General features: G+C 38.9%; 1 protein-coding gene across 1 annotated transcript in view; it reads right to left on the bottom strand.

Annotated features, from left to right (window-relative positions):
- SLC38A1 (solute carrier family 38 member 1) overlaps positions 1–23,806 on the bottom strand; it is a 63,532-nt gene extending 39,726 nt beyond the window's left edge. Inside the window, exons 1-4 of the mRNA XM_056117791.1 lie at positions 23,699–23,806; positions 17,719–17,935; positions 9,320–9,395; positions 8,706–8,821 (exon numbers count right to left, since the gene is read on the bottom strand). Coding sequence (XP_055973766.1) covers positions 8,706–8,821; positions 9,320–9,395; positions 17,719–17,840 — 314 coding nt within the window. The 5' untranslated portion in view covers positions 17,841–17,935; positions 23,699–23,806. The remainder of the gene's footprint in view (positions 1–8,705; positions 8,822–9,319; positions 9,396–17,718; positions 17,936–23,698) is intronic.
- Positions 23,807–23,811: the final 5 nt, after the last annotated feature.

The raw sequence follows: 23,811 nt of genomic DNA on the forward strand, positions 1-23,811 counted from the left end.
TTATTTAGCACTACTTACTAATAATAGTAATATTTTAGCAAACACCATATGGCTGTACTAGGTTCCAGTCACCACTGGCCCTCTTTATACCTCCATCTCCCGGCTTGTCCCCTGCATTCACTGTCACAGCTGTCCTATAGATACTAAAAAGACTTAGTCCTTTAGTTTTTGAGAGCTGGGGATTAAACACAGTCCTCATCTGAAAGTCATTCTCTCTACTACTGAGCCACATCCCTTGTTGTAAAACTTCTTGAATACCACATTTCAAGATGTGCATTTAGAAACCCTATCCTTTTTGGGTGGTGGAGGGTAGGATAATATTAGTTTGTCCTTTCTTCCTTGTCTTTCTTCCTTAGACTTACTGAGTAATACCCATCACAATGCTCCTGAAGCACTCCCATTTCCTCAGTATTCATCTTCAACTTCTCTGTGCTCTGCTTTCTCTATCTGTTAATCACTCATTTCCCCTAACCAGGTCAGATCCTTCTAAGGACTCTGGATTTTGTATTTGTAAGTGAAATATTATTTTTCTCTTTCCCTATGTCCTTTGCATAGTTCACTTTAGACCAATGTCCTTTTTGTATAGACACAGGAAGACAGTTAATGCTATGCTTTTGTAATTTGGGAGTTAATTGACTGAATAATATTTGACTGTGAATAATAGTTATGCCTGCGCATCTGCCATATTTAATCAACTGAAGCCTCAGTTGCCCTTAGTTCCAAGCACCCCAAAAGAAGGGTCCCAATGAAGGGACTGGATAGACCCAGGGCAAGCTGTGAGCTATGTTGGCATTGAAATGGGACAGGCCAAGTGCCATAAAACTTAAAATAAGTTAAGAGCATGGTCATGCACAAATTCTGTCATGACCCAAAGAGAAGTGACTGGACAAGGCACTGCTAGGATTAGAAAGAACTAACTGACCTGAGAACTGTAGTCTGGGATCTATAGCAAGATGCTCCCAGGAGAATCACCCTATCAGTTTAATATATCTCTTACTGTATACAATATGACCAGAAAGATTCTTAAGAAGTAAATTTAAGGTGACTGTTTAATGTTTATGAACAAAGGAAAGGAGAAATATGGCCTAGATGAAATTCTACCAGGCTGCGATCTTTGTCTCAGAAGAGCTTCCCCAGAAGGAAGGGCTTTCAAATATTGATTGTGCTACCTCACTTAGGTGTAGTTGCTACCCCAACCTTGGTGGTTGGGCTCTTGACTAAAGCAGCGAGATGGGCAGGAGAGGATAGCACGAGAGACAGGAGGAGATGGGAATGATGGACAATGTGAGACTAGAGTGCGACACTCAGTGAGATTGGAATGGGGCATGGGGAGAATGGAATAAACAGTGGGGTGGAGATTGGAATAAATGGCAACTGATCACCAACCAGCTTGGCGGCACCTTTATTCCCTCCCTCTTGCATTTGTTGATGGTGGCAGGCCAGGGTGGGGAAGTGGCTCATGGCCACCTAATGCCCATGGCAGGAGAGAGAGCCTCACTTATTTTGTGAACACACAATGAAGGGTGGGCTACCAAGCAGTGGGCCTCCACTGGCAATTCTCTGCTGACTGTTGAATGCGAGGGCCCAAGGATGCAGTGCTGCTGGAGTCCTCAGTGCTGGAGATACCTGCAGCCATGAGACACGTGGGGCCATGAGACACCTGGGGCCATGAGACACGTGGGACCATGAGACACCTGGGGGCAATGAGATACCTGGGGCCATGAGACACCAGGGGCCATGAGATACCTGGAGTCATGAGACACCTGGGGCCATGAGAAACCTGGGGCCATGAGACAGCTGGGGTCCATGAGACACCTGGGGGCTACGAGATACCTGGGCCATGAGATACCCAGGCCACACTTTGTGGCTTTAGGGCCTCCAGAGCTACGAGCAGTAGTGCTAGGGTCTACATGGTGCTAGAAATTGGACCTTAAATAGTATACTCTCTCCCAGTCCCATACCTTATCTTTTTTTATTATTATATGATTTTATTTTTTTAATTTTTTTTTAAATTTATTTTTATTTATTTGTTTTATTAGTGAAACACCATGAAGTACAGTTATGCTAACAACTGAGATAGAAAATGGTGAAAGTCAAAGAATCCTGGAATTACAATCAATTAAAATAAAATAAACAATACTATTGTTTTAAATAGATTGTAACAATAATCTTTCTTCTTTTATTGTTTTACGTCTATCCCTCCACTCAGAAATAACTCCCAGTGGACTCAGGGCTCCATATGGGATGGGATGCTAGGGATAAAACCTTAGTCAGGCAAGTACAAGACAAGTGCCCTAAGCACTGATCTATCTCTCCAACTCCCAACAAACCTTTAAAAGACTTTGTTAACACACTTGAGGTTTACAATAAAACTGATATTGCTGAGCATTCTGTGGTGATAAATTAGGCTTTAAATTGTGTTTTTTTTCTTTCTTTTTTGTTTTTTGGAGAGGGCAGATTTTTGGCCCACATCAGCTGTACTCAGGGCTTACACCTGGCCATATTGAAGGATTGTATAGTATTGGGGATTGAACCCAGGTCAGCCGCAAGCAAGGCAAGTGCCCTACCTGTGCATCCCTAGGACGCATATTTTCTTTCTTTACAGTTTTAAACATTAGGGTTACATTACTAATACACATTACTAATAATAATTACACATGTCGGGCTGGAGCGATAGCACAGTGGTAGAACGTTTGCCTTGCACGCAGCCAACATGGCCGACCCGAGTTCGATTCCTCTGCCCCTCCCGGAGAGCCCGGCAAGCTACCAAGAGTATCTCACCCGCACCGCAAAGCCTGGCAAGCTCCCCGCGACGTATTCGATACGCCAAATACAGTAACAAGAAGTCGCACGATGGAGACGTTACTGGGCCTGCTCTAGCAAATCTATGAACAATGGGAGGACTGTGATCCGTGAATTACACAAGTCAATAAATTATAGAAAAAAATATATAAGCATATATTGCTTTATCAAATTCTGCATAGTGAAATAAACATCTGATTTACTTAGTGTGATGAAATGATATGTTGTAAGGTGAATAATTTTCTAGAAAATATGGCTTTAATCAAAATATTTTTTAAAAAGTAACTTTCCTGTTTGGACTTAGAGTGGGGCAAAGGTAAATGTAAAACAAAAGCACAAAAAAGCCTATCGTTATTTCATAGTAATATTTGTTTTGATTCCTACTTTTGCTATGATGGGGTTTTGAGGAGGTGATAAAAAGATTCAAGACAGAAAAGGTTACAGTGAATGATCTCTAAAGCACGCAATATTCTTTCCTTAGATCCCACTCTTAGGAAAATGTAGCTCGACAGGAGCATTTTAACTTGCGTACTTGTACTTTACCCCCAAATTGCTGCCTTAGGGTACAACCTCTTTATCTGAAACATCTACCTCCTGAATAATCATAAACTAAGAGATCCCCCATAACTATACATCTTGTACCCAGAATATGATCATGAGGTCTAAGAGTTTAGGAAACCTTAACAGCATTCTTAAAATAGGGCAGAATTCATTGAATGTAGTTGAATCAGTAGTGTATTCAACAGGGATGACAGCCATTATGGTCGGGTAAAATAATGAGCCCCAAACTCATCCAACAAAAAGAAACAAGTCCAGCAAGAGCTCCGTACTCGCTCAGTCAGACACAGAGGAGCCTACCCAGCTGCTTTTCTGAAGGGCCTTGGACTCCTCTCACATGTTGGTCAATATGTGTCTGGAACAGAGTCATTCCCAGATGAAATGTCCCTATCCTGCCAACTGCTTCTTGGCCTGGAGCAGCTGTAGGAGCAGCTGGTTTTACCAAAGCCGTAGAATGAGTCCTTGTTCTGAGGTACAAGAAGCCTACATTTTGTGAAAACTTGTAAGTTTGGCTCTTAATAAAATTAGCTTTATGAGTCTTTTTTTTTGCTTTGTTTCTTGGGACATATCTAATGGTTCTTGGAGTCATTTGCAGGGGTGCTGAGTTTAGAATGCAAATCCAGCCCCATTCACAGGGCATGTGAATCCTAGGCGCCTGCATAAAAAGCATATGTTCAGGGTCTTTTAGAGTCTTGCTGGTACACCTTTGTGAGTCTTAATTTGGAGATTTATTTTGTTGTCTATGGGGCACACAGTTAGTGCTCAGGGGTTAGTGCTGGCTCTGCACTCAAGAATCATTCCTGGTGGACTCAGGAGACCATAAGGTATGCTGGGACTAGAACCTGGTTGGACAGGTGCAATGAAAATGCCCTACCTGCTGTACTATCTCTCTGGCCCTTAACCTGGAGATTTGGTGTACTGTGCTTACTATTCACATGTCTTGCATAACTAAACAGTTTATTCAGGGGAATTCTTCCTGTAACTATGAAAAGTCATCAACCTAATATTTAATTAATTGTTTCAATAAGAAACTGAAGTCATAATATGGAAGATTATTCCTGAATTCTAGGAACAATCAACAAATTCTAGGAATGGTATATGGAATGCAAGAATTTATTCCTGCTTCCTCCTAATGTTCCAGTAAAAGAATTTCTTTTAAGTCCTGAGAGGAGACAAAAAGATACCTGTCTCACATTCAGTCAATGTGTGTTCCATCCCTGGAACTACTTATGGTCCCCAATCACTGCACGCAAAGCCACAATAAGCCCTTGGCAGAGCTGGGTATCATGCTCTTCCCCAAGAAAACAACCAAACCAAATTTCAGAATTTGAAAATATAAAGCTGAATCTTACACTGGCAATGAAGAAAGTCACATTAGAGGTTAGGCATATGAGGCCTCCTGGATCTGAACTCCGAATAAAGTTATTTTACAGGATCCCTGAAAGGTTCTAATTGAATGAGCAAAGATAAAGAGGATCTGTCAAACTTCAAGAAATAGCTACATACACCAGACCAGACTCCTTTTCTATAATATTGAGTGCATGCTCCTCTATGACCCTGGGAAAGTCTAAAGACACTTTTGCTGGAAAGAATAAAATATACATCTCTGTGAAAGGGATTCTAAAGACAATTTGTATGGAAGAGGGGTACAATAATGAAATCTGGGGATTGGGTCAACAAAGGCATACTGAAATATTTACCTCTCTTTTTCTACCTGGTTTCCAAATATATAATAGTCTGATCTAGTCACTGTAGACAGGGAGGCTAAAAAGTTTTCTGCATTATTTGACTACCCAATGATGAGAGCTCTAGAAAAAATATGATCACACCAGCAGGGAAACCATTCAGTGTCATGTCTCCAAGAGAATAAGATACTGCCAAATCTTCCCATGCAGACTTGTCAGAGCTTAGAACACGGGGGCCTTCTCAGAATGAGTGTGGGAAGATTTCCTTTCTTGCTGGAAGGTACAGCAATGGGCAGTCATACTCAACACCCTCCAGCTTAGAAATGGCCCAGTTACACAACTGAACCTCATCAAACTGTCAAGCCACCAAATTGTCCTAGATCTATAGCTCCTGGACTGTGCAGCCACATACCTGGCCATGCAACACCTCAGACTTTCATAATACTATCAGTTCAGTAGGATCACAGCATGTTTGATGGAAAGCTTCATAGAAGCCCACCAAGGTCAATGAGCCTAAACAATAACACAGAAAATATACACTAAACTGCACAGCAGATCCTCAGAAAATAACTTTTAGTAACATAACTGTGAGATATAAAAATGATCACAAATTGACTACTATCTATCTAAGGTTTGACAATTCCATTTGCCTTTGTGTTAAAACAAACAATATGAAATAAATTTGTTTGTGTCTGAAGGGGGCAGGCTGTGGTGGTGGGTGGGAAACTGAAGAGATTAGTGGAGGGAAGGTCACACTGGTGGTCAGATTGGTGTTGAAACATTTAATGCCGGAAACAACTGTCCTATGAATACTTGGTAAATCATGGTGATACAACAATTTATTTTGAAAAAAAAAAGAAAGAAAAGAAAATAATACTAGCAGTTCCTCAAGTAACAGGCTATTACAGTACCTCAAGGGAAGCTACTGCCTATAGAGTACTTTCTTATAGTCTATATAAGATAAAAATAAAGTATAATTGTACCATCTTATTTCCACTTCTCACCCCTGTCTTAAATTGAGAAGACAAAGAAAGACAATTTGACAACTAAGAAAAGATCTAACATGATAAGCACTCTAAAAATAAAACAAAAAAAATGATTAGCACCATAGGGATACTTGCAAAATAATTCAGGATGTGGGAAACTCTTTGAGATATATTGGTCCTGTTTTTGAACAAGTAAACTGCATGAAAAAGGAAGGAGGGATGATGGAGGTTAAGAGAGTGAGAGAGAGAGAGAGAGAGAGAGAGAGAGAGAGAGAGAGAGAGAGAGAGAGAGAGAGAGAGAGAAGGGTGGAGTCTATAAGAGAAACTTAAAACATACCTAACTGGAATATAGGGACCTTATTTGAGCACTGATTTCATTAATTCAATTAATGCAATTACTTTTGTGGGGTTAGGGGACACACCCAAACGCTCTCCCTCTTTCCATCTCCCACTTTCCCCTAGCCCAAGTCCACTGATGGTAAGACACAAAGACACAAGAAAAAGATTGCTGTCCAAAGATCTGGAAGCAGGTCCTCATTCAATAATTCAATGACAAATCAGCACGACGATCTATATTTCCCCAACTCCAGTCTGCAAATAGTAGATTTTTGATTTTTGTTGTTTAAATCAATCATTCTATAATTCTGTCATAGTCCAAACTGATTAATAGGATCTTTTATGAGTATAGAGCGTCTAAATTTATTTTTATAATTATACAGACTATTTTGCTTCATTCTAATTTCTTTTATGTGTGTGGGTGGGCAGAAAGGTTCACACTCAGCAATGCTCAGGACTTACTCCTGCCTCTATGGTCAGGCATCACTCTTGGTGGTCTGAACAGACTATATATGGTGCCTGGGACTGAACCTAGATTGCTGGCATGCAAGGTGACCGTCCTACCTGCGGTACTATCTCTTTGGCATCCCCCTCCACCCATCCGCACTTTTCAGAATTTCTTTTTTAGGTTCTTTTCTAGTGGCTTCGGCTGGCATATTTGGCATATATGCAGCTCAGATAGAGAAGGGAGTACCAAATAAAGGATGTTGGGAGGTTCCTCCCAGGATGGGAGATGCGTGATGAGAGTAGACTATAGACTGAACATGATTGCCACTCAATGTCTTTATTGCAAAGCACAGGACTCAAAAGGAGAGGGATAACAAAAGGGAATGCCCTGCCACAGAGGTAGGGTGGGATGGGGGGATGGGGGGGAGGGATACTGGGATCAGTAATGGTGGAGATATGGGCACTGGTGGAGGGATGGGTACTTGATCATTGTATAACTGAAACCCAAGCACAAAAATTTGTAAGTCTACAACTGTACCTCATGGTGTTTCACTAATAAAAATTTTTAAAAAAAGCAAAAAATAATCAGCCAATACTGTTCAAAGTATCATTTACATTTTACTTACATATTAAATAAACCCTCTAGGTTTATTATCAATTTGGAAAAAAACTATCTTTATCTCATCAGCTGAAGCACTACTGACATGCCTCGGAGTCTTAAGAGGAGATTCAGAGAGGGTAAGAACTTTCAGGATAATTTCTATGTTCTGTCTTAAATTTTTTTCAACTGAAAATATGCACTCTGTATCTATGTACATTGTGTACACAAAGTTCCATTCAACAGTAAGTAAACTATTTAAAAAGAAAAATCTTTACTTTTAATTTTTTTTTAGTTTTTGGGCCACAGACAGTGCTCAGGGTTCATTCCTAGTACTGTACTCAGGGATCACTCCTGGCTATGCTCAGGAAACCACACAAGTGCTCAGGATTGAATTAATATTGTCTGTGTGCAAATCAAGCACCCCATCCTCTGTGCTATCTCTCTGGACATAAAAGAAATTTTTTTATGAGGCAAGAGATGGTACAGGGGTTAAGGCACATGTTTTGCATGCATTTGATGCTAGTTCTATCCCCGACATCACATGGTTTCCCAAGTACCACTGGTGGCAGCCTGCAGGACTCTGAGTGTGCCAAATCTGGCATGCTAGGTGCCCAGCACCACTGGCGTGACCCAAGTGACTGTGTGCACAGCAAGACTTGAGCAGCACAACAGCCTCAAGCTTTTTCATTAGTATTAAACTGTTGGCCTGGCTGACAGAGAATTGCCCAGAGAGTTCTGACCTCCTAAGCAACAAAAGTAAGAAAGAAAAGAATGCTTTTCATTGAATTTCAGAGAAAAAGCACATGCAAATTTCTCATTTTCAAAACACTGAATGTTTCTATGCTTTTAAATATGTATTATAAACAAACTTGCAACTATCTTTGGATATAGCATATAGGCTCTAAAGCAATTCATGTTGTGCTGGTAACTGGCTGGATTAAATAACAAATATTTTGATCACTGAGATTTAAAGCTATGTATAAAGAGTCCAAAATTTAAAAAAATAATGCTATATACATGTTTTTATCCCTTTACAAATTCTTAGTTTAGTATTTGTGATTAATAAAAAGATTTTCTTCTTCCTTTTTCTTGCAAACAGGTAATCTTGAAAAATCATTAAATAATATTAAAGTATATACTGATAACCAAATTAGAAAAAAATGAAGAGAAATATAAAGCTATTTAGAAATATTTCCAGTGTCATATGTAAAAAGAAAAACACAGTTTTATAATTAAAAATTTAGAAACATATGATTTTTAAATGAAAAGTACTACAATGTCAACACTCACAGAAAAAGTAGGATTCCAGTGTTAGCGAGGGCAAATGCCAGACCTAGAATTCCACTGCCCATAATGGCGTTGCTTAGGTTGAAGACAGACATGCCTAAGGAGGTCGTTCCTGGAATCTGAACAAAGACACAAACATTCACACTAGGCAAAATGTTAGCACAACAAAATTGATCATACAAAAGATTTTAAAGCACTGTTAAGAATCAACATAGAAATAAAATTCAAGAAATCTTTCCTTAGAAGTCTAGTTGGGTTTTTTAAATAGATTTTATGAGAAAAATACATGAGCTATGAGAAATAGTCTAGTGACTATATTTAGCTATGCTCTTGGTACTATGCTACACATGTTAGAAATATCTCAATACATGTGATTAAAAAATAAACATACTTTATAGCACAGCGGTAGGGCATTTGCCTTGCGCAGCCAGCCTGACCGAGCCAGGTTCGATTCCTCCGCCCCTCTCGAACAGCCTGGCAAGCTACCGAGAGTATTCAATATGCCAAACACAGTAACAAGAAGTCTCATAATGGAGACGTTACTGGGCCTGCTCGAGCAAATTGATGAACAACGGGAGGACAGTGCCATTTTACAGTGCCATTGTAATGATACTTACATATTCATCACATTTCTTTTTCTCCAGGTGACTGTTGGTGAGACTCCTTCTACTTTCACGATCAGAAATAAATTTGCTGCAAAGACACATGTAACACATTTAAATTCGTAACAATGATTTAAAGATTAACAGTATGACTGATTTATTACTTATCAAAATCAAACACAGATGGAAAGTTTTCAACTGTTACCTAAGGTCCTCATCAATGTCTGCTACTTTTTTCATTTTTGCAGTATTAGTAGTCTATATTCTTGTTTTACCATAAAAGTTGTAAGTGCTCCAAGGCAAGTACACTGCCTTATTAATAGTTCTATTTTGACTGTTCTTGAGCTACAATTAATATTTTATTAGTTTCTGCTGTATAGTATAAACATAGAGTAAATATTTGATATCTGTACAAGATAACTATATACTGTAAGGTAAATCTAAATTTATCACCACGATAAATATAGATTAAACATTCACTACTCCACATGTTAAAAGCTTGTTTTCTCAGCACAGGAACAAACACAATGAAGAAGATGCACAAAAGCCCATAAAACTTACCAAGTGAAAACAATAATAGGCTCTACCAGTACCAATCAGCTCTGTAAACTTTGAGAGAATGACTTTAAGGACACTATATTGAAGATCTTTAATGAGCTCAAAGAAACAATGACATAAGAAGTTAGTAAAGAACAAGACAGTGTGAGAGTAGAACTAAAAAAAACACACACACACAATAATCAGAAGTGACATAAATGAAGAGTATAGTAAGTGATGTTTAAAAAAGCAATAAACGATCTGAGCAGAATAACAGTAGCTAGGAGGGGGAAAAAAATCAATGAGCTTCAGGATGAGATGGAGGAAACCTCTAGAAAACAGAAGAATATGAGGAAACATCTGAAAAGAAATAAACAGCACACCAGAAAATTATGGGATGATGTCAAAAGGAACAGTATCAGAATCACTGTAGTCCCTGAAAAACAGGAAGGCAAGTTCAATGAAGAACCATAATTTAAAAAAAATCATAACTAATCATGTTTCAGAATTGAGGAGTACAGGCAGAGAGCTCCAAAAGGCCTGAAGAATCACAGCAAACATAGATCTAAATAAAAGAAAAACTCCACGACACTAATTATAAGGCATTTCACGACATTTTGACAAAAGCCAAAAATAGTGACTGACTATTAAAAGAAGCAAGATTCAAAAATGAACTTACATACAAAAGAAAATTCAAAATATTCATAGAGGTCTATCAAATGAGATTTTACTAGCCATAAGATAATCGAGGGCTATAGTACAAAAATTCAATGAAATGAACACCTCACTAAGAATGCTCTATTCAGCTAGATTATCATTCAGATTTGAATGGAGGACATGGAGTTTCAGGAGCAGGCAACAACATAGGGAACTCAGAGCCTTGAAACCAGTTTTACAAGAAGCATAAAGGAAATGCTTCTTTGTCTTATATTTCCCCCATGTAATCTGCAGCAATATGCATGAGACTAAAGGCTGTCATGCTGAGTGAAGTCAGAGAGAATGAGACAGATGCAGAACAGTCTCGCTCATGTAAAAATATACAGTGAAGTAAAAGAGCTTCTTTAAGTGACAAATTTTTCAGCATGTGGTATTGAGTATGGTGCGTATGGTAGCACTCTATTAGATTAAGGAAGGTATGTTTCCTCCTAGCTTGCTAAGGGATTTTTATATTTTTTTCACTTATGACTTAACGGTTTATTTATATTTAATGTTCTTTATCTTATCAGAGGACTGTAGCACTGTAGCACTGTCCTCCTGTTGGTCATTGATTTGCTTGAGCGGGCCCAGTAATGTCTCCATCGTGAGACTTGTTGTTACTGTGTTTTGGCATATCAAATACATCACGGGTAGCTTGCCAGGCTTTTCCGTGTGGGTGAGATACTCTCAGTAGCTTGCCGGGCTCTCCAAGAGGGGTGGAGGAATCAAATTCGGGTCGGCTGTGTGGGCCTTATGCAAGGCAAACACCCTACCTGCTGTGCTATCACTCCATCATAGGACATTAGACTTTTATTGCAATCTCTTGTCTGCATCAGCAGACACTTAAACATTTTACTATCTACTATCACTGTATCACTGTCCTCCCATTGGTCATCGATTTGCTCAAGCGGGCCCAGTAACGAATCCATTGTGAGACTACTTGTTACTGTGTTTGGCATATTGAATACGTCACAGGTAGCTTGTCAGGCTTTGCCATGCAGGCGAGATACTCTCGTTAGCTTGTTGGGCTCTCTGAGAGGGGCGGAAGAATTGAACCCGGGTCGGTTGGGTCAGCCGCATGCAAGGGAAATGCCCTACTGCTGTGCTATCACTCCAGCCCTCAGAGCAAATGTTTTCATGTGTATGATGCTGATCTTGGGATTTTTATGCCACACCAACTACACAATCACATTCTTCATGTCTCCTGTAAGTGGATAATGACAAATTCCAAATCACCACCTTAGGTACTGAATTTAGTGATTATTAGGACTATTTATAATAATATTCAAAAATTTCGGAGCTGGAGTGATAGCACAGCGGGTAGGGCATTTGCCTTGCATGCAGCCGACCCAGGTTTGATTCCCAGGATTCCATATGAGTAACTATATATATTTTTTTTTATTTTTGCTTTTTGGGTCACACTCAGCAATGCTCAGGGGTTATTCCTGGCTCTGCACTGAGGAGTTACTCCTGGTGCTTGAGGGGCCATATGGGGTGCCAGGGATTGAAACTGGGTCGCCCGCGTGCAAGGCAAAAGCCCTACATGCTGTACTATTGCTCTGGCGTTACAATTATGTTCTCTAATATAAAACCATTAATCCCTTTCTTATGATAAAACACTTTGTACTTCTATAGACCTTTTTTCAAATATTGCCCCTTAAATTTTCTTAATTCTCTTCACTCTTACTAAATTTTACAGTTGTACGCTTTACCTATTTCATGTAAACTCCAAAACATATTAGCAAAGAATTAAAAACAATAGTTTTATTATGACATTGGTAAAGGTAAAATCAATTGAATGATATGTGATTATTACCACAGTGAGACCCAAGTACAAAATAAAAGTTAATGTCATATATTTTAGATACCAGAGTTGAAAACATTTATGTAAATGAGAATAGGCATTATATTATATTGTTTTAAATGATTTTAATTTCTTTATTTATATAGGTTAAAAATCATATAGCAATCATCACAAATTGATTTATTGATTCATTTTCTGATAATTCTATTTGCCATCCCTTTAAGTTTTCTTGGAGAAATCCATACAAAATAAATTTTTAGTATTTTATTTTATTAGGAGCGATAGCACAGCGGGTAGGGTGTTTGCCTTGCATGTGGTCAACCCGAGTTCGATTCTTCCGCCCCTCTCGGAGAGCCGGCAAGCTACTGACAGTATCTCACCCGCACGGAAAAGCCTGGCAAGCTACCCGTGACGTATTCTATATGCCAAACACAGTAACAACAAGTCTCATAATGTTACTGGGCCCACTCGAGCAAATCGTTGAACAACGGGAGGACAGTGAGAGTGACAGTGACATCTTTTTCCATCTTTCGCCCCTTGCTTTGACAATCACTCATCTATTTTTTGTATTAATGGATTTGGCTTTTGAATTTAGATTCCACATCTGAGATCTGCCCATCAAGGTTCACCCATGTTGTCACAAATAGCAAGATTTCACTCTTTTGTTATGGACAACTGATTTAACAGTAATGATTTAAATTACTATATAAAGGACTAAGGGTGCATTTCAGTGAAACATGTATGTACTCCACGTGTATGAGGCTCTGGGTCAAATCCCAGAGTGAAAAAACACACCTCATAATAGCATATACATTTTAAGCTAACTTACATGTATTTTTCTCTAACATTTTGGATAATCAGATAATGTCAAGAATACTATACAGTTAACATTTAAAAGACTTAAAAGTCCAGCTCTTTCTTAACTTACACTACAAAAAGTTAATTGTTATTTTTTCTCCCCTACAGAAGAGAAATCAACTCTTTTATCAAATATTACTTCAGCACCTACTATATTGAAGTCACTATCCCAGGTGATGAGGGAGACATAGGGATATGCAACAAGTTGTGCAGATACTATACTATAGAAATTCAGGCTAGAGAATGATGGTGGAGGGGCTCCAGCGATAGTACTGAGGGTGGGGTGTTTGCCTGGTGTGTGGCTCGGCCTGTCACCTCAAATGGTCCTCTGAGCCCACCAGGAGTGATTCCTGAGTGCAGGGCCAGGAATAAATCCTGTGCAGAATTGGGTGTGGCCCCAAAACAAACAAACAAAATAATGGTAGGAGGAGGTAGAAAATAATCCATTTGAGAGGGTCCAAGTGAGGGCTTTTAGAAAGCATGAAATTAAGATCCTGAGTTTACATTCTCAATGATTCTGAATTCCTGAGCATGAAACCTCAGTTTTCTCATTTGTGAAATAGGAATTATACCATTACAATATCTCATAGTACTTTTGGGAGAATTGAATGCAAACTCAGTCTGGAGTCTGGAACAGCTTTAGGAGCAATAGATGATAATCATTCCTCATTATGGGGGAAATGGATTTTGAATTGGAAAGGAAAGAATTAAAACAGGCTAAGCAAACGATACACAAATATACAGAAGTAGTAACTGATAATGATCTAAGAACTATCAGATCTAAGCAGGATTACTATTAGAACTTTATATCCTAAATTTATAATTTGAAAATATTCCCATTATTAAGGACAAGTGCCACTGGCAAAAAAAAAAAGGTTCAGTTACTATTTCTTAAATTAGTAAGACCTATTAAGGAATGTTTTTAGTGTGAGCCTGGAAATTTCATTAACTGGTAGTAAATTCTCCATTGATAAAGGTAAAATCAATTGAACTGCACTATTTTAAGCTATATATCATATTTCCATATGCTTTTTTGAATGATACTATATTCCACAGTAAAATCGTTCATTTGTTCGGTGCAAAGCCTGGAAGCGGAGCTTAGAAGCCTTGTGGAGCAAATCCAGGATACCTGCGTGCAAAGCATGTACTCAGTCTTCTGAGTTCTCTCTAGCCCAGTAAGATTTTCCTGGGTTGTTTTTGAGCTACACCTGGCTGTGCCCAGGGATCACTCCTTGCAACACTTGGGAACTGTATGTAGTGCTAGGATTCGCTAGGATTCAAACGAGTCTGCTTCATGTAAATTTAGCTATCTTTTCTTCTCCAAGTTGTGTTACTTTACCAGGATAAATCAAAGGAAGGTCTCATGTATACTATAAGCTCCTTCCGAGTCCACCCCTATTACAAACAGCAGAGTCCACAGGTATATTCCCTTCAGCAAACTCCTTTGTTAAGGACTTGTCCCGTCACCGTGGGGATTAAAACCCTTGGGCTCCTGTGAAGAACAGCAACTGATGTTCCAGCTGAGGAGTGACCACACCCACCAGGAGCCAAATAGGAACATTTGGCAAAATTAAGAAAAGACAAGGAAACCTAATACAATAAACAACCCCCCAAACAAGAAACATTCCTGTGGAATAAGCCAGAGGAAGCTTAAGGGGTCTGAGAAACATGACTGCGGTGCTTATGAAAAGAATGACATAATGTAAGCAGTAATTTTGGCAATCAACATGGGAGTTGTGAAGCATTGCTATGATTGATTTGGTCCTTCTTTTGCCCTTAATACTTAAATCCCCAGAAATGAGGTTTACATTCCTGGAGAGGGGGCAATGAAAAGGTACTTTCCTTTTCATACAATCTGATCAAGGAATTATGGGCGCTGGGTTTTCCAAAATGTAACTGACTCCTACCTAGTACTTCTGTTAATTAAAAAGGCAATACCCAATCAGATTAATTTTAATAGTTTATTATCTATCCAAGTCTTCTCAGTTCTTATCTAGTAGGTGTCCTTGTTGCTATTCTTCAGAAAGAATAAAACAATTATTTTCCAAGAAGAATTTATACTATTTTTCAAATGAAAGGAAAAGCGTAACCAACCATGCATCAGTTCAAAAACAAACTGCCTTTTATGGCAAACCTAGGTTACAGGTCTGGCAACATTCCCAAGAGCTAGTGGCAGAGGACTGGTGGGCAGAATAGAAAGGAATGCAAGTCCTGTGTCACGAGGTGCATTAAGTAGGGTCCACATCCTAGGACTGGGTGAGAAGAGTCTGTGCCTGCATCACTGGCAGCTCACCTGAAGCTCTTCTGCAGGGTGAAAATAATGATATCCCAACTTGTGGAGCTATTTTAACAAATAACCATTAAAAAACACATCAGAACATTTTGTGTATCTGGTGGCTCATTTACTCTACCTCTTGCAGTCTAATTTCTTTCTTTTCTTTCTTTTTTAAATTTTTTTTTGGTTTCGGAGCCATATCTAGTGATGCTCAGGGGTAACTCCTGGCTCTGCACTCAGGTATGTAGCTGAAGCATTCCTGCTGATGGAACTTGTTTTATTGGGTTTTTTTTTTTTTGGCTTTACATTGTATTTAGAGGCATTTCTCTAGGGGAGAGGGGACTTGGCCATTCCTGGCTCTGTGCTCAGGGGTCACTCCTAGTAGTGCTCTGAGGCCACATGCGGTGCCAGGGCTCAAACTAGAGTTGGCCACTGCAAAGTAATTGTCTTACCCCTTGAACACTGTCTCTAGACTATAATATGTTTTTAATTTTAATTGACCTAGAACCAAAAATGAAGCAAAATGCACACCTAGGGAACTACAGTGACATTTCAGGGCACTTGAGAAAAAAGGAGATTTGACAAGCTTCTGAGAGCCAAAACTGAACCTGTGAAAAAGATTCAGAATCAGAATGGCTCGTGACTGCTCCAGAAGACATTGAAAAAATTGTGCAAGAAAAATAATTTCCGTTGTATCTTTATAACCCCACAAGTGAAATTAAGTGGGAAAGGGAACAGGGTATTTTCAGATGTGGAAAAATCCAGAAATTTGCCTAAAATGCAACTTTTCTCTGGAAGATAGTAGAGGATGTGCTCCATCAAAGCAAGAGAGAGAATCTGGAAGGAAGGAAAGAGCAGATCAAGAAACGGGTGTGCTAAGGTGGGAGCAAGGCATCTGAGAACTTGTAGCCAGAACGACAACAGACGTGGAGACATGGGTGCCTGAAAAGGCAACTATCACCAGGATAAGATGCCCACTGCCTTCCAGCCACTTCACCTGAGGAAGAAATGATGCTGACCCAGGCTGGCCTGGGCTCAGCTGCTCTGTTCAACTTGGCTGGTCAGGAGAGTGCTGAGGAGATCCCTGCCCTCTGCTGCAGGAGAACACCCTCTTTTCCCCCAGTGGTCAGCAGTCCTCCCTGAGTCTGCTGAAATTCATCCACATACACACTGGGGGCCGGCCTTAAGGAGCCCTGAGTTCTCAGGGTTCACTGGTATCTTGACCTACTGACTTTTCCAACAGGTCGTTCAGAAACTCAGGCTGAAAACAAACTATGTTCAGCTTCAAGTATGGATGCACACTACCCTTCCTTCACATTGTAGGCTCAGAACCTGAACCTGCTGCTCTCTTCAAGAATGGAACAATCTTTTAGATCTCTTAGGCAGGAAAAGATATATCCCTACCTAAGTGTGATGAGTGGGATCTGGGACCTCTCAGGGACTAGGTAATGGTCTGGACTTTGTGTGCTATTGCAGTTAGCGCTACTGCACTTCACTGTCATCCTTGAAACTGTACAGATATTTTATGCCCTCGTATATAGGACATTAAAATTTTTTTTGAACATTCAGCTTAACTAGAAACTCTGTTAGAGAGCTTACAGAGCCTATCAACTTGGCAGTTTGTGCTTGCTTTATTCAGAAGGGACCTGACCATTTCTTCATTAACTGAATAATCCCATTTTTACTCTGCATCTGCCATGTCTAATGTTTCTAAGTCCAGGATCTCTCTGGTATAGCTTCTTCAGAGAAGAAATGCCTTCCTTGATTTCTGCTGGAGTCAGGCCATGGCTTCGTAGGTTCTATTATGGGCTTACTGCCAACCCTATATACCACTCTCCCCAGTCCAGGAGGATATTGACAAATACAATTTTCATTATTTCTTGATTAAAATGTGAATAAGATTAGATAACTGTCTATAACATTCATATTTAGATATGTGATGTGGTCAAATTCCAATAGTCTAATTCATAAGCACAGAGAATTGACTGGTTTGGAGTCAACGTATTTATACACTTTATTAGATTCAATTGAAAGATTTGAAAGGATGAATAAATTACTTTCCTATTTTCTTCATTTGCTATTGCAGACTATGCCCAACAGATGTCACATATGAAATTCAAATTACGTCTTCAAATAGAACATAACTTTAGTAATAAATAATTCAAAAGAATAACTGAAAACCAGAATAATATTTTAGGAACATTTATTTCATTTGATAGCAAGTGTTAGCGGAAAAATACTCACCTATTTATCTGGCCATTTTCTACCTCGGTGAACTCATTGGAGTCATTGCTAACATTATCATCTTCAGGCACTGTCATGTTTTGCAACTCAGTTAATTCGAGTCCACTTTTGAAATGCATCATGGTTAGAAATGATCTGCAGTCAAAAACTGTACCAAACTCTCCTGTACTGAGTATATTTACAAGTGGATAGTAACAAGAATATTAGCTTGATTCCCCTAAAATACAACAGAACAAGAAATAAATATATGAATTACACTACTGATTAAAAATAACTAATTATAAGTAAATAGTTAATTTACATTTATGTAACATTTTTGTTCGGCTGCTTTATTTATTAAAGTAATATCTGCCCATTAAACTATTTGGCTATACTTAAATTTTATAACTTTTCTAAACTTTCCAACATTTTAAGCTATAAAATGATTCATTGCTCATAGTCTTTATGTTCACACAGGACTACCATGTCAGCTGCAGGAAACTAGGCCCATTTTATGAATAAAACAGTGTGGTCAAAATTAAAGTGATTCGGTTCTTTTAATGTGAAGGATCATAAGACATACATTTAATGGACGCAGACTACATGGATATAAAGCACTTCACATTTAGCAATCTCCATGTAATAAAACGCAAATCCTCAATGGCATTATAAGGTCAAGCAGCAAAGGACAAAGCTATTTTGAAATATAGCAAATATTTTATCCATCAATTGCAAGAGATTTACCCACCAATCTCTTCAGTGAAATTGCTGTATATCTGGGAATTAGGGAATTAAAAACTCATACTCAAAGGATTTACATTAAGCTGCCTGAAACTACATTTCCTCATCAGAAACAAAAGACTTGCAGAGTTCACATTTTCTACCACTTGAATGACTGTGATTTACATTACTGAGGCACAACCAATAAGGGAGGTGAAGAGTTTCAAACACAATATAACAAATTAAAAAGCACATGGCAAGAGAAGTAACTTCCAAAGCAAGGCCACTGTAAACAGGACCTCACCAGGATGTTTACCATGAGGTAACTGCAGCCAGGTAATGCAGCATCCTGCCAATGAGACTTTTTTGACCTGCTATGATAAACCTTCTTGGAGAGTTTGACATTCTGTGTGATCCTGCATTCCATACAATAATGGTGAGTTTCCAAAGATAAAGGGTGTGGTGGGCATGCATACGCGGGACTTGAGCATTGGAAGGCTGAGAATCACCTCTCCAGGATGGTCCACAGCGGGAGCGTTTGACTGGTGAAGAACCGGGGAACGGAGAAACAGGAACCCGGCCAGTTGGTAGTCTATTTCTCTCTCCTCCCCATGTAGTCGGATCTCTCCCTTTAAGGTGCACTCCTAGTTGTCATTTTGGTCAGTGTTCCAATCATCAGAGTTCTATCATCCTAGTCTTCTATAGACCTCAAAGACCTCTCCTATGATATATCTTTTTCCTTGTCTTGCCATAGTCTCATAGTCCTCCACTTCCAGTCATTGTCGTCATCTAGTTTTCCTTCTAGTCCCAAAGTCTCAGTTCTCCTCCTCGTCTTCAATGTCTTGTCATCAAGTTTCTAGTCCTCAGCGTCTAATCTTCAGTGTCTAGTCTTCAACATCTAGTCCTCAAGATCTTTAACAACTCTTTCAAAGTCTAGCCTTTATCATCTTCAACATCTCATCCTCAGCATCTAGTCCTTAACATCTAATCTCTGATGTCTCATCCCCCAACATCTAGTTCCTTCTTACCCGTCACAGCATAGTTATATAGATATCACGAAGGGTGGGGATGCAAAGGTGGGGTTGAATATTATCATAACAACAAAGAGATGTAAAGTCTCTCCTTCAGGAGATTAACTCAAGGACAAAATCTCATTTGAGGATTCAGCACTCCAGATTACTAGGATATCCGTTCCAGGGTGGGATTCCATCCAGGGTATACTGCTTTCTCCTTTCTCCATTTAAACAGTCATAGTAAATTTACTTCTTATAATATTTCTAGCAGTGTGATTTTGTATGAACACAGAAAGAGATATATTAATCTTAAAGGTTGGCTCTTCCTGGGAACATCTAACTATGTATTCCAGGTCATAGTCCTCAGGCCAGGTTAGTCTTTCCTAACCCCAACAGGGTTCTTATTCAGTTACTTCTTTTTGGGTAATGACAGTTTGTCCGTGACCGTGTTCTTAACTTATAGTTAAGTATTATGGTGCTTGGTGAGGCCCATTTTGATGCCAAGGTATCTCAAAGCTTGCCCTGGGTCCATCCAGTCCCTCACTGGAACCCTGCTTTTAGAGTGCTAGGAACTAAGTCCAACTGAGGGATAAGTCAAGTAAATATGGATACCTAGGAGTAAATATTATTTTGGAGTCAATTAACTTCCATGTTATAAAGCATAGCATCAACTGTCTTCCTGTATCTATACAAAAAGGGGATTGCTAAATAAACCATGCAAATGACTTAAAGGAAAGAGAAAAGCAATGTAGGATTATTAGTGACTGATGGAATTTGGTGTGCCTCAGTTGCACTGTTGTGAGAGTGGCTCAATAAGCCTTAAGATCCCTGGGGGAGGAGCAAGGACAACCCAATGTTATCCAACAAATAACTATTGTCTAATTGAGTCAAAATTCCAATGCACCTCTTGATTAGTCCTAATGATACCAAGAATTTTCTTGCTAACTGATAATATCAGGGGTTATAGAAATTACTGCATTATAACACTGTTTTTCTTCCAGAATTTTCTTCCTCCTCTTCCCAATAACTAGACCACACATTATTTCCTTTTCATAGAATCTCTGTGTGTGTGTGTGTGTGTGTGTGTGTGTGTGTGTAGTATTGAGGATGGGGTGGGTTGCTTTGTTGCAAGATTTATGTTATAAAGCCAATTGGGGGATGTCTCTAGTCAGAATAGTACTGCAAGAGATCCAGCCGTCTCTAATTGCTTCTAGTGTTTTCACAGAACAGCAATATATACAATTTGTCTTTATTCTGCAAAAACCAAAGTGAATTAAAATGCATGTACTTCATTCTGACACACTGATTCCATTTGATGGAAAGTACTAAGAAAGGCTAGACTGAGCAAGAGAAATCTTGCCACACAGGATATTTTATATGAATTCCTCTGAGAATACTGAAGTGACAGAATAGAGATTGGCAGGAAGTTGATTCAGTAGATGGCATTTTCCATCTGTATTTAAATCTGTATTTAAATAAAGATGTGAGGGGAGACTTTCACTCCACAAATCAACAGGAAATAGGGCTCTCGACAATAATTTCTGAAGAAAGTTAACAAATAAGAAAGTTGGAGCTCCCGTTTGACCCAGCAATACCACTCCTGGGAATATATCCCAGAGAGGCAAAAAAGTATAGTCGAAGTGACATCTGCACTTGTTTGTTCATTGCAGCACTCTTTACAATAGCCAGAATCTGGAAAAAACCTGAGTGGCCAAGAACAGATGACTGGTTAAAGAAACTTTAGTACATTTACACAATGGAGTACTATGTAGCTGTTAGAAAAGATGAAGTCATGAAATTTACATACAAGTGGTACTACATGGAAAGTATCATGTTAAGTGAAATGACCCAGAAAGAAAGGGATAGACACAGAAAGATTGCATTCATCTGGGGAACATAAAGCAACAAAATGTGAAACTAACACCCAGGAGTGGCCGAGATTAGTACCAGGAATTTTTCTCCTTGACTTGGAGGCCAGCCACACGTGCTAGGGGAAAAGGAAGCTCAGATAGAGAAGGGAGCACCAAATAAAGGGTGTTGGGAGGATCCTCCCGGGATGGGAGAAGCATGCTGAAAGTAGACTATAGACCAAACATGATTGCCACTCAATGCCTCTCTTGCAAACCACAGGACCCAAAGGGAGAGAGAGAGAACAAAAGGGAATGCCCTGCCACAGAGGCAGGGTGAGATGGGGGGGATTGGGGGTGGGAGGGATGCTGGGACCCGTGGTGGTAGAGGATGGGTGCTGGTGGAGGGATGGGTACTTGATCATTGTATAACTGAAACCCAAGCACAATAATTTGTAAGTCTATAACTGTACCACATGGTGTTTCACTAATAAAAAAAATAAATAAATAATCACCTTTACAGGTTTTCCCAGTCAGGCATATATATGCGGGCAGTATACTCTCAGTAGCCTGCCGGGTTCTCTGAGACTGAGAACTAGAGAATAAGAGGTCGTATATATATATGTGTGTGTGTGTGTGTGTGTGTGTGTGTGTGTGTGTGTGTGTGTGTGTATAATCACACAAGGCTCAACTTTTAACAACATGATAGTAATCTCATAGAAAAGCTTAGTAGCCCCTCAGTGAAATACAACAATCTTCACACACTTTCCTCAAAGGAAACTTTTTTTGGATCATTTTCAACAGTTTATTCATAACAAACAATACAAAATAAATTATTTTGGTTCTGCTTTGGGGCAGGGACTGGGGTTCAGGATGGAAACATATGAAATATGGTGGTGAGAAGGTGTAATGGTGGTGGGACTGGTGTTCAAATATTAAATGTAATCAATTATTGTGAAGTACTTTATAAAAGTTAAATTAGATTAAAAATATTTTAAAAATAAAAAAAGAAAGTTGGGTTCTTTTATGTTACTTAAACTTTCATAACAAAGATATGTGTATGTGTGTATGTATGTACACATAAATAACACATACAACCATAATAGCCATTTAAAGAAAAAAGGAATCAAAAGTAAAAAGGACAGAATAGAGGAAGTTTTTGAAAGAGGAAGTTAAAACATATCAGTACTGGAAAATACCAGTAATAAACTAAAGTAAAGTAAGTAAAGTAAGTAAACTAATACAGATTAATTCTTTTCTTTTGGTTCTATCAGAAATTACTTTTTTCTTTTTTCAGTTCTGGATTCTAGAATTCCAAAACCAAGATTCCAACAAGCTTTGTTTCTATCTGAGGCTTTTCTCTGACTTGTAAATAGCTGCTTTCTCACTGTTCTCACATGATGTTTCTGTCCTAAAATCTTCTTATATAGAATCAATTTTTATTATTATTAAACTACCTAAAATTTAACTTTTCTTGAAAATGAAGATTGAAAAATAGGGAAAATTAGAAGTTAGTGATATCTCAGGCTGGAGCGATAGCACAACGGGTAGGGCATTTGCCTTGCATGCAGCCAACCCAATCGATTCCTCTGCCCCTCTCGAAGAGCCCGGCAAGCTACCGAGAGTATCTCATCTGCCAGGGAGAGCTTGGTAAGGTCCCCGTGGCATATTCAATATGCCAAAAACAGTAACAACAAGTCTCACAATGGACACATTACTGGTGCCTGCTCGATGAACAATAGGATAGTGCTATAGTGTTATAGTAATATCTTAAATTAAAATGAAAACCACATTTAAAAGATATTATCCATTCCTTCAATCTTATCTTTAGTGTGAAGTGATAAGGGATTAAAACACCTCGAAAATCATGAAATTCAGAGACCAGAGGTAGTCTTGTAGAGAAGCATATTTTGATTGAATCTTGGAAAAGAAAAAAAGTTTTTGATTCTAACATATGCTCACTAAAATTTTTTAGAACAGACACTGAAAGAAATTCCTCCACCCAAATGGCCACTATGAGATTCAGATGTATTTCTATTCTCCTATCTTCCTTTCTTGTCCTCTCCCTTTTCATTGGTTGTTTTGGGGCCAAACCCAGCAGTGCTCAGGGTTACTCCTGGTTCTGCACTCAGGGGCCTATTTGGAGCGCCAGTGATTGGACTGCGTTGGCTGAATGCAAGACAAATGCCCTACCCATATTACTATTGCTCCAGCCCCACCTCTTCCCTTTTAACTCTTCATTTTAATCAATACTAAAATTTATATAATTTTAGACATTTTAACCTAGCTTTACATGTAGCACTACATTAAGTATTTTGAAAAGCAAATTAGCTCCTCATTAAAACATATAGGCTTTAAAAAAAAAACTAGAAAACACAGTTTTGCGATATAGGAGCCAACAAATAAAGAGAAAATTGTTACCTGTTATCTCAGCAAATGGAGATGATCAATATCGCTATATTGGAGTTTTACCTTCAAGGGTTTTTCTATGCACATAGGTATAGCGCCTGGCACACAGTAGGCACTAAATGTCT

The sequence above is a fragment of the Sorex fumeus genome, unplaced genomic scaffold (genome assembly GCF_029834395.1).
Source record: "Sorex fumeus unplaced genomic scaffold, SorFum_2.1 ptg000036l, whole genome shotgun sequence".
In the NCBI taxonomy this organism is placed as follows: Eukaryota; Metazoa; Chordata; class Mammalia; order Eulipotyphla; family Soricidae; genus Sorex; species Sorex fumeus.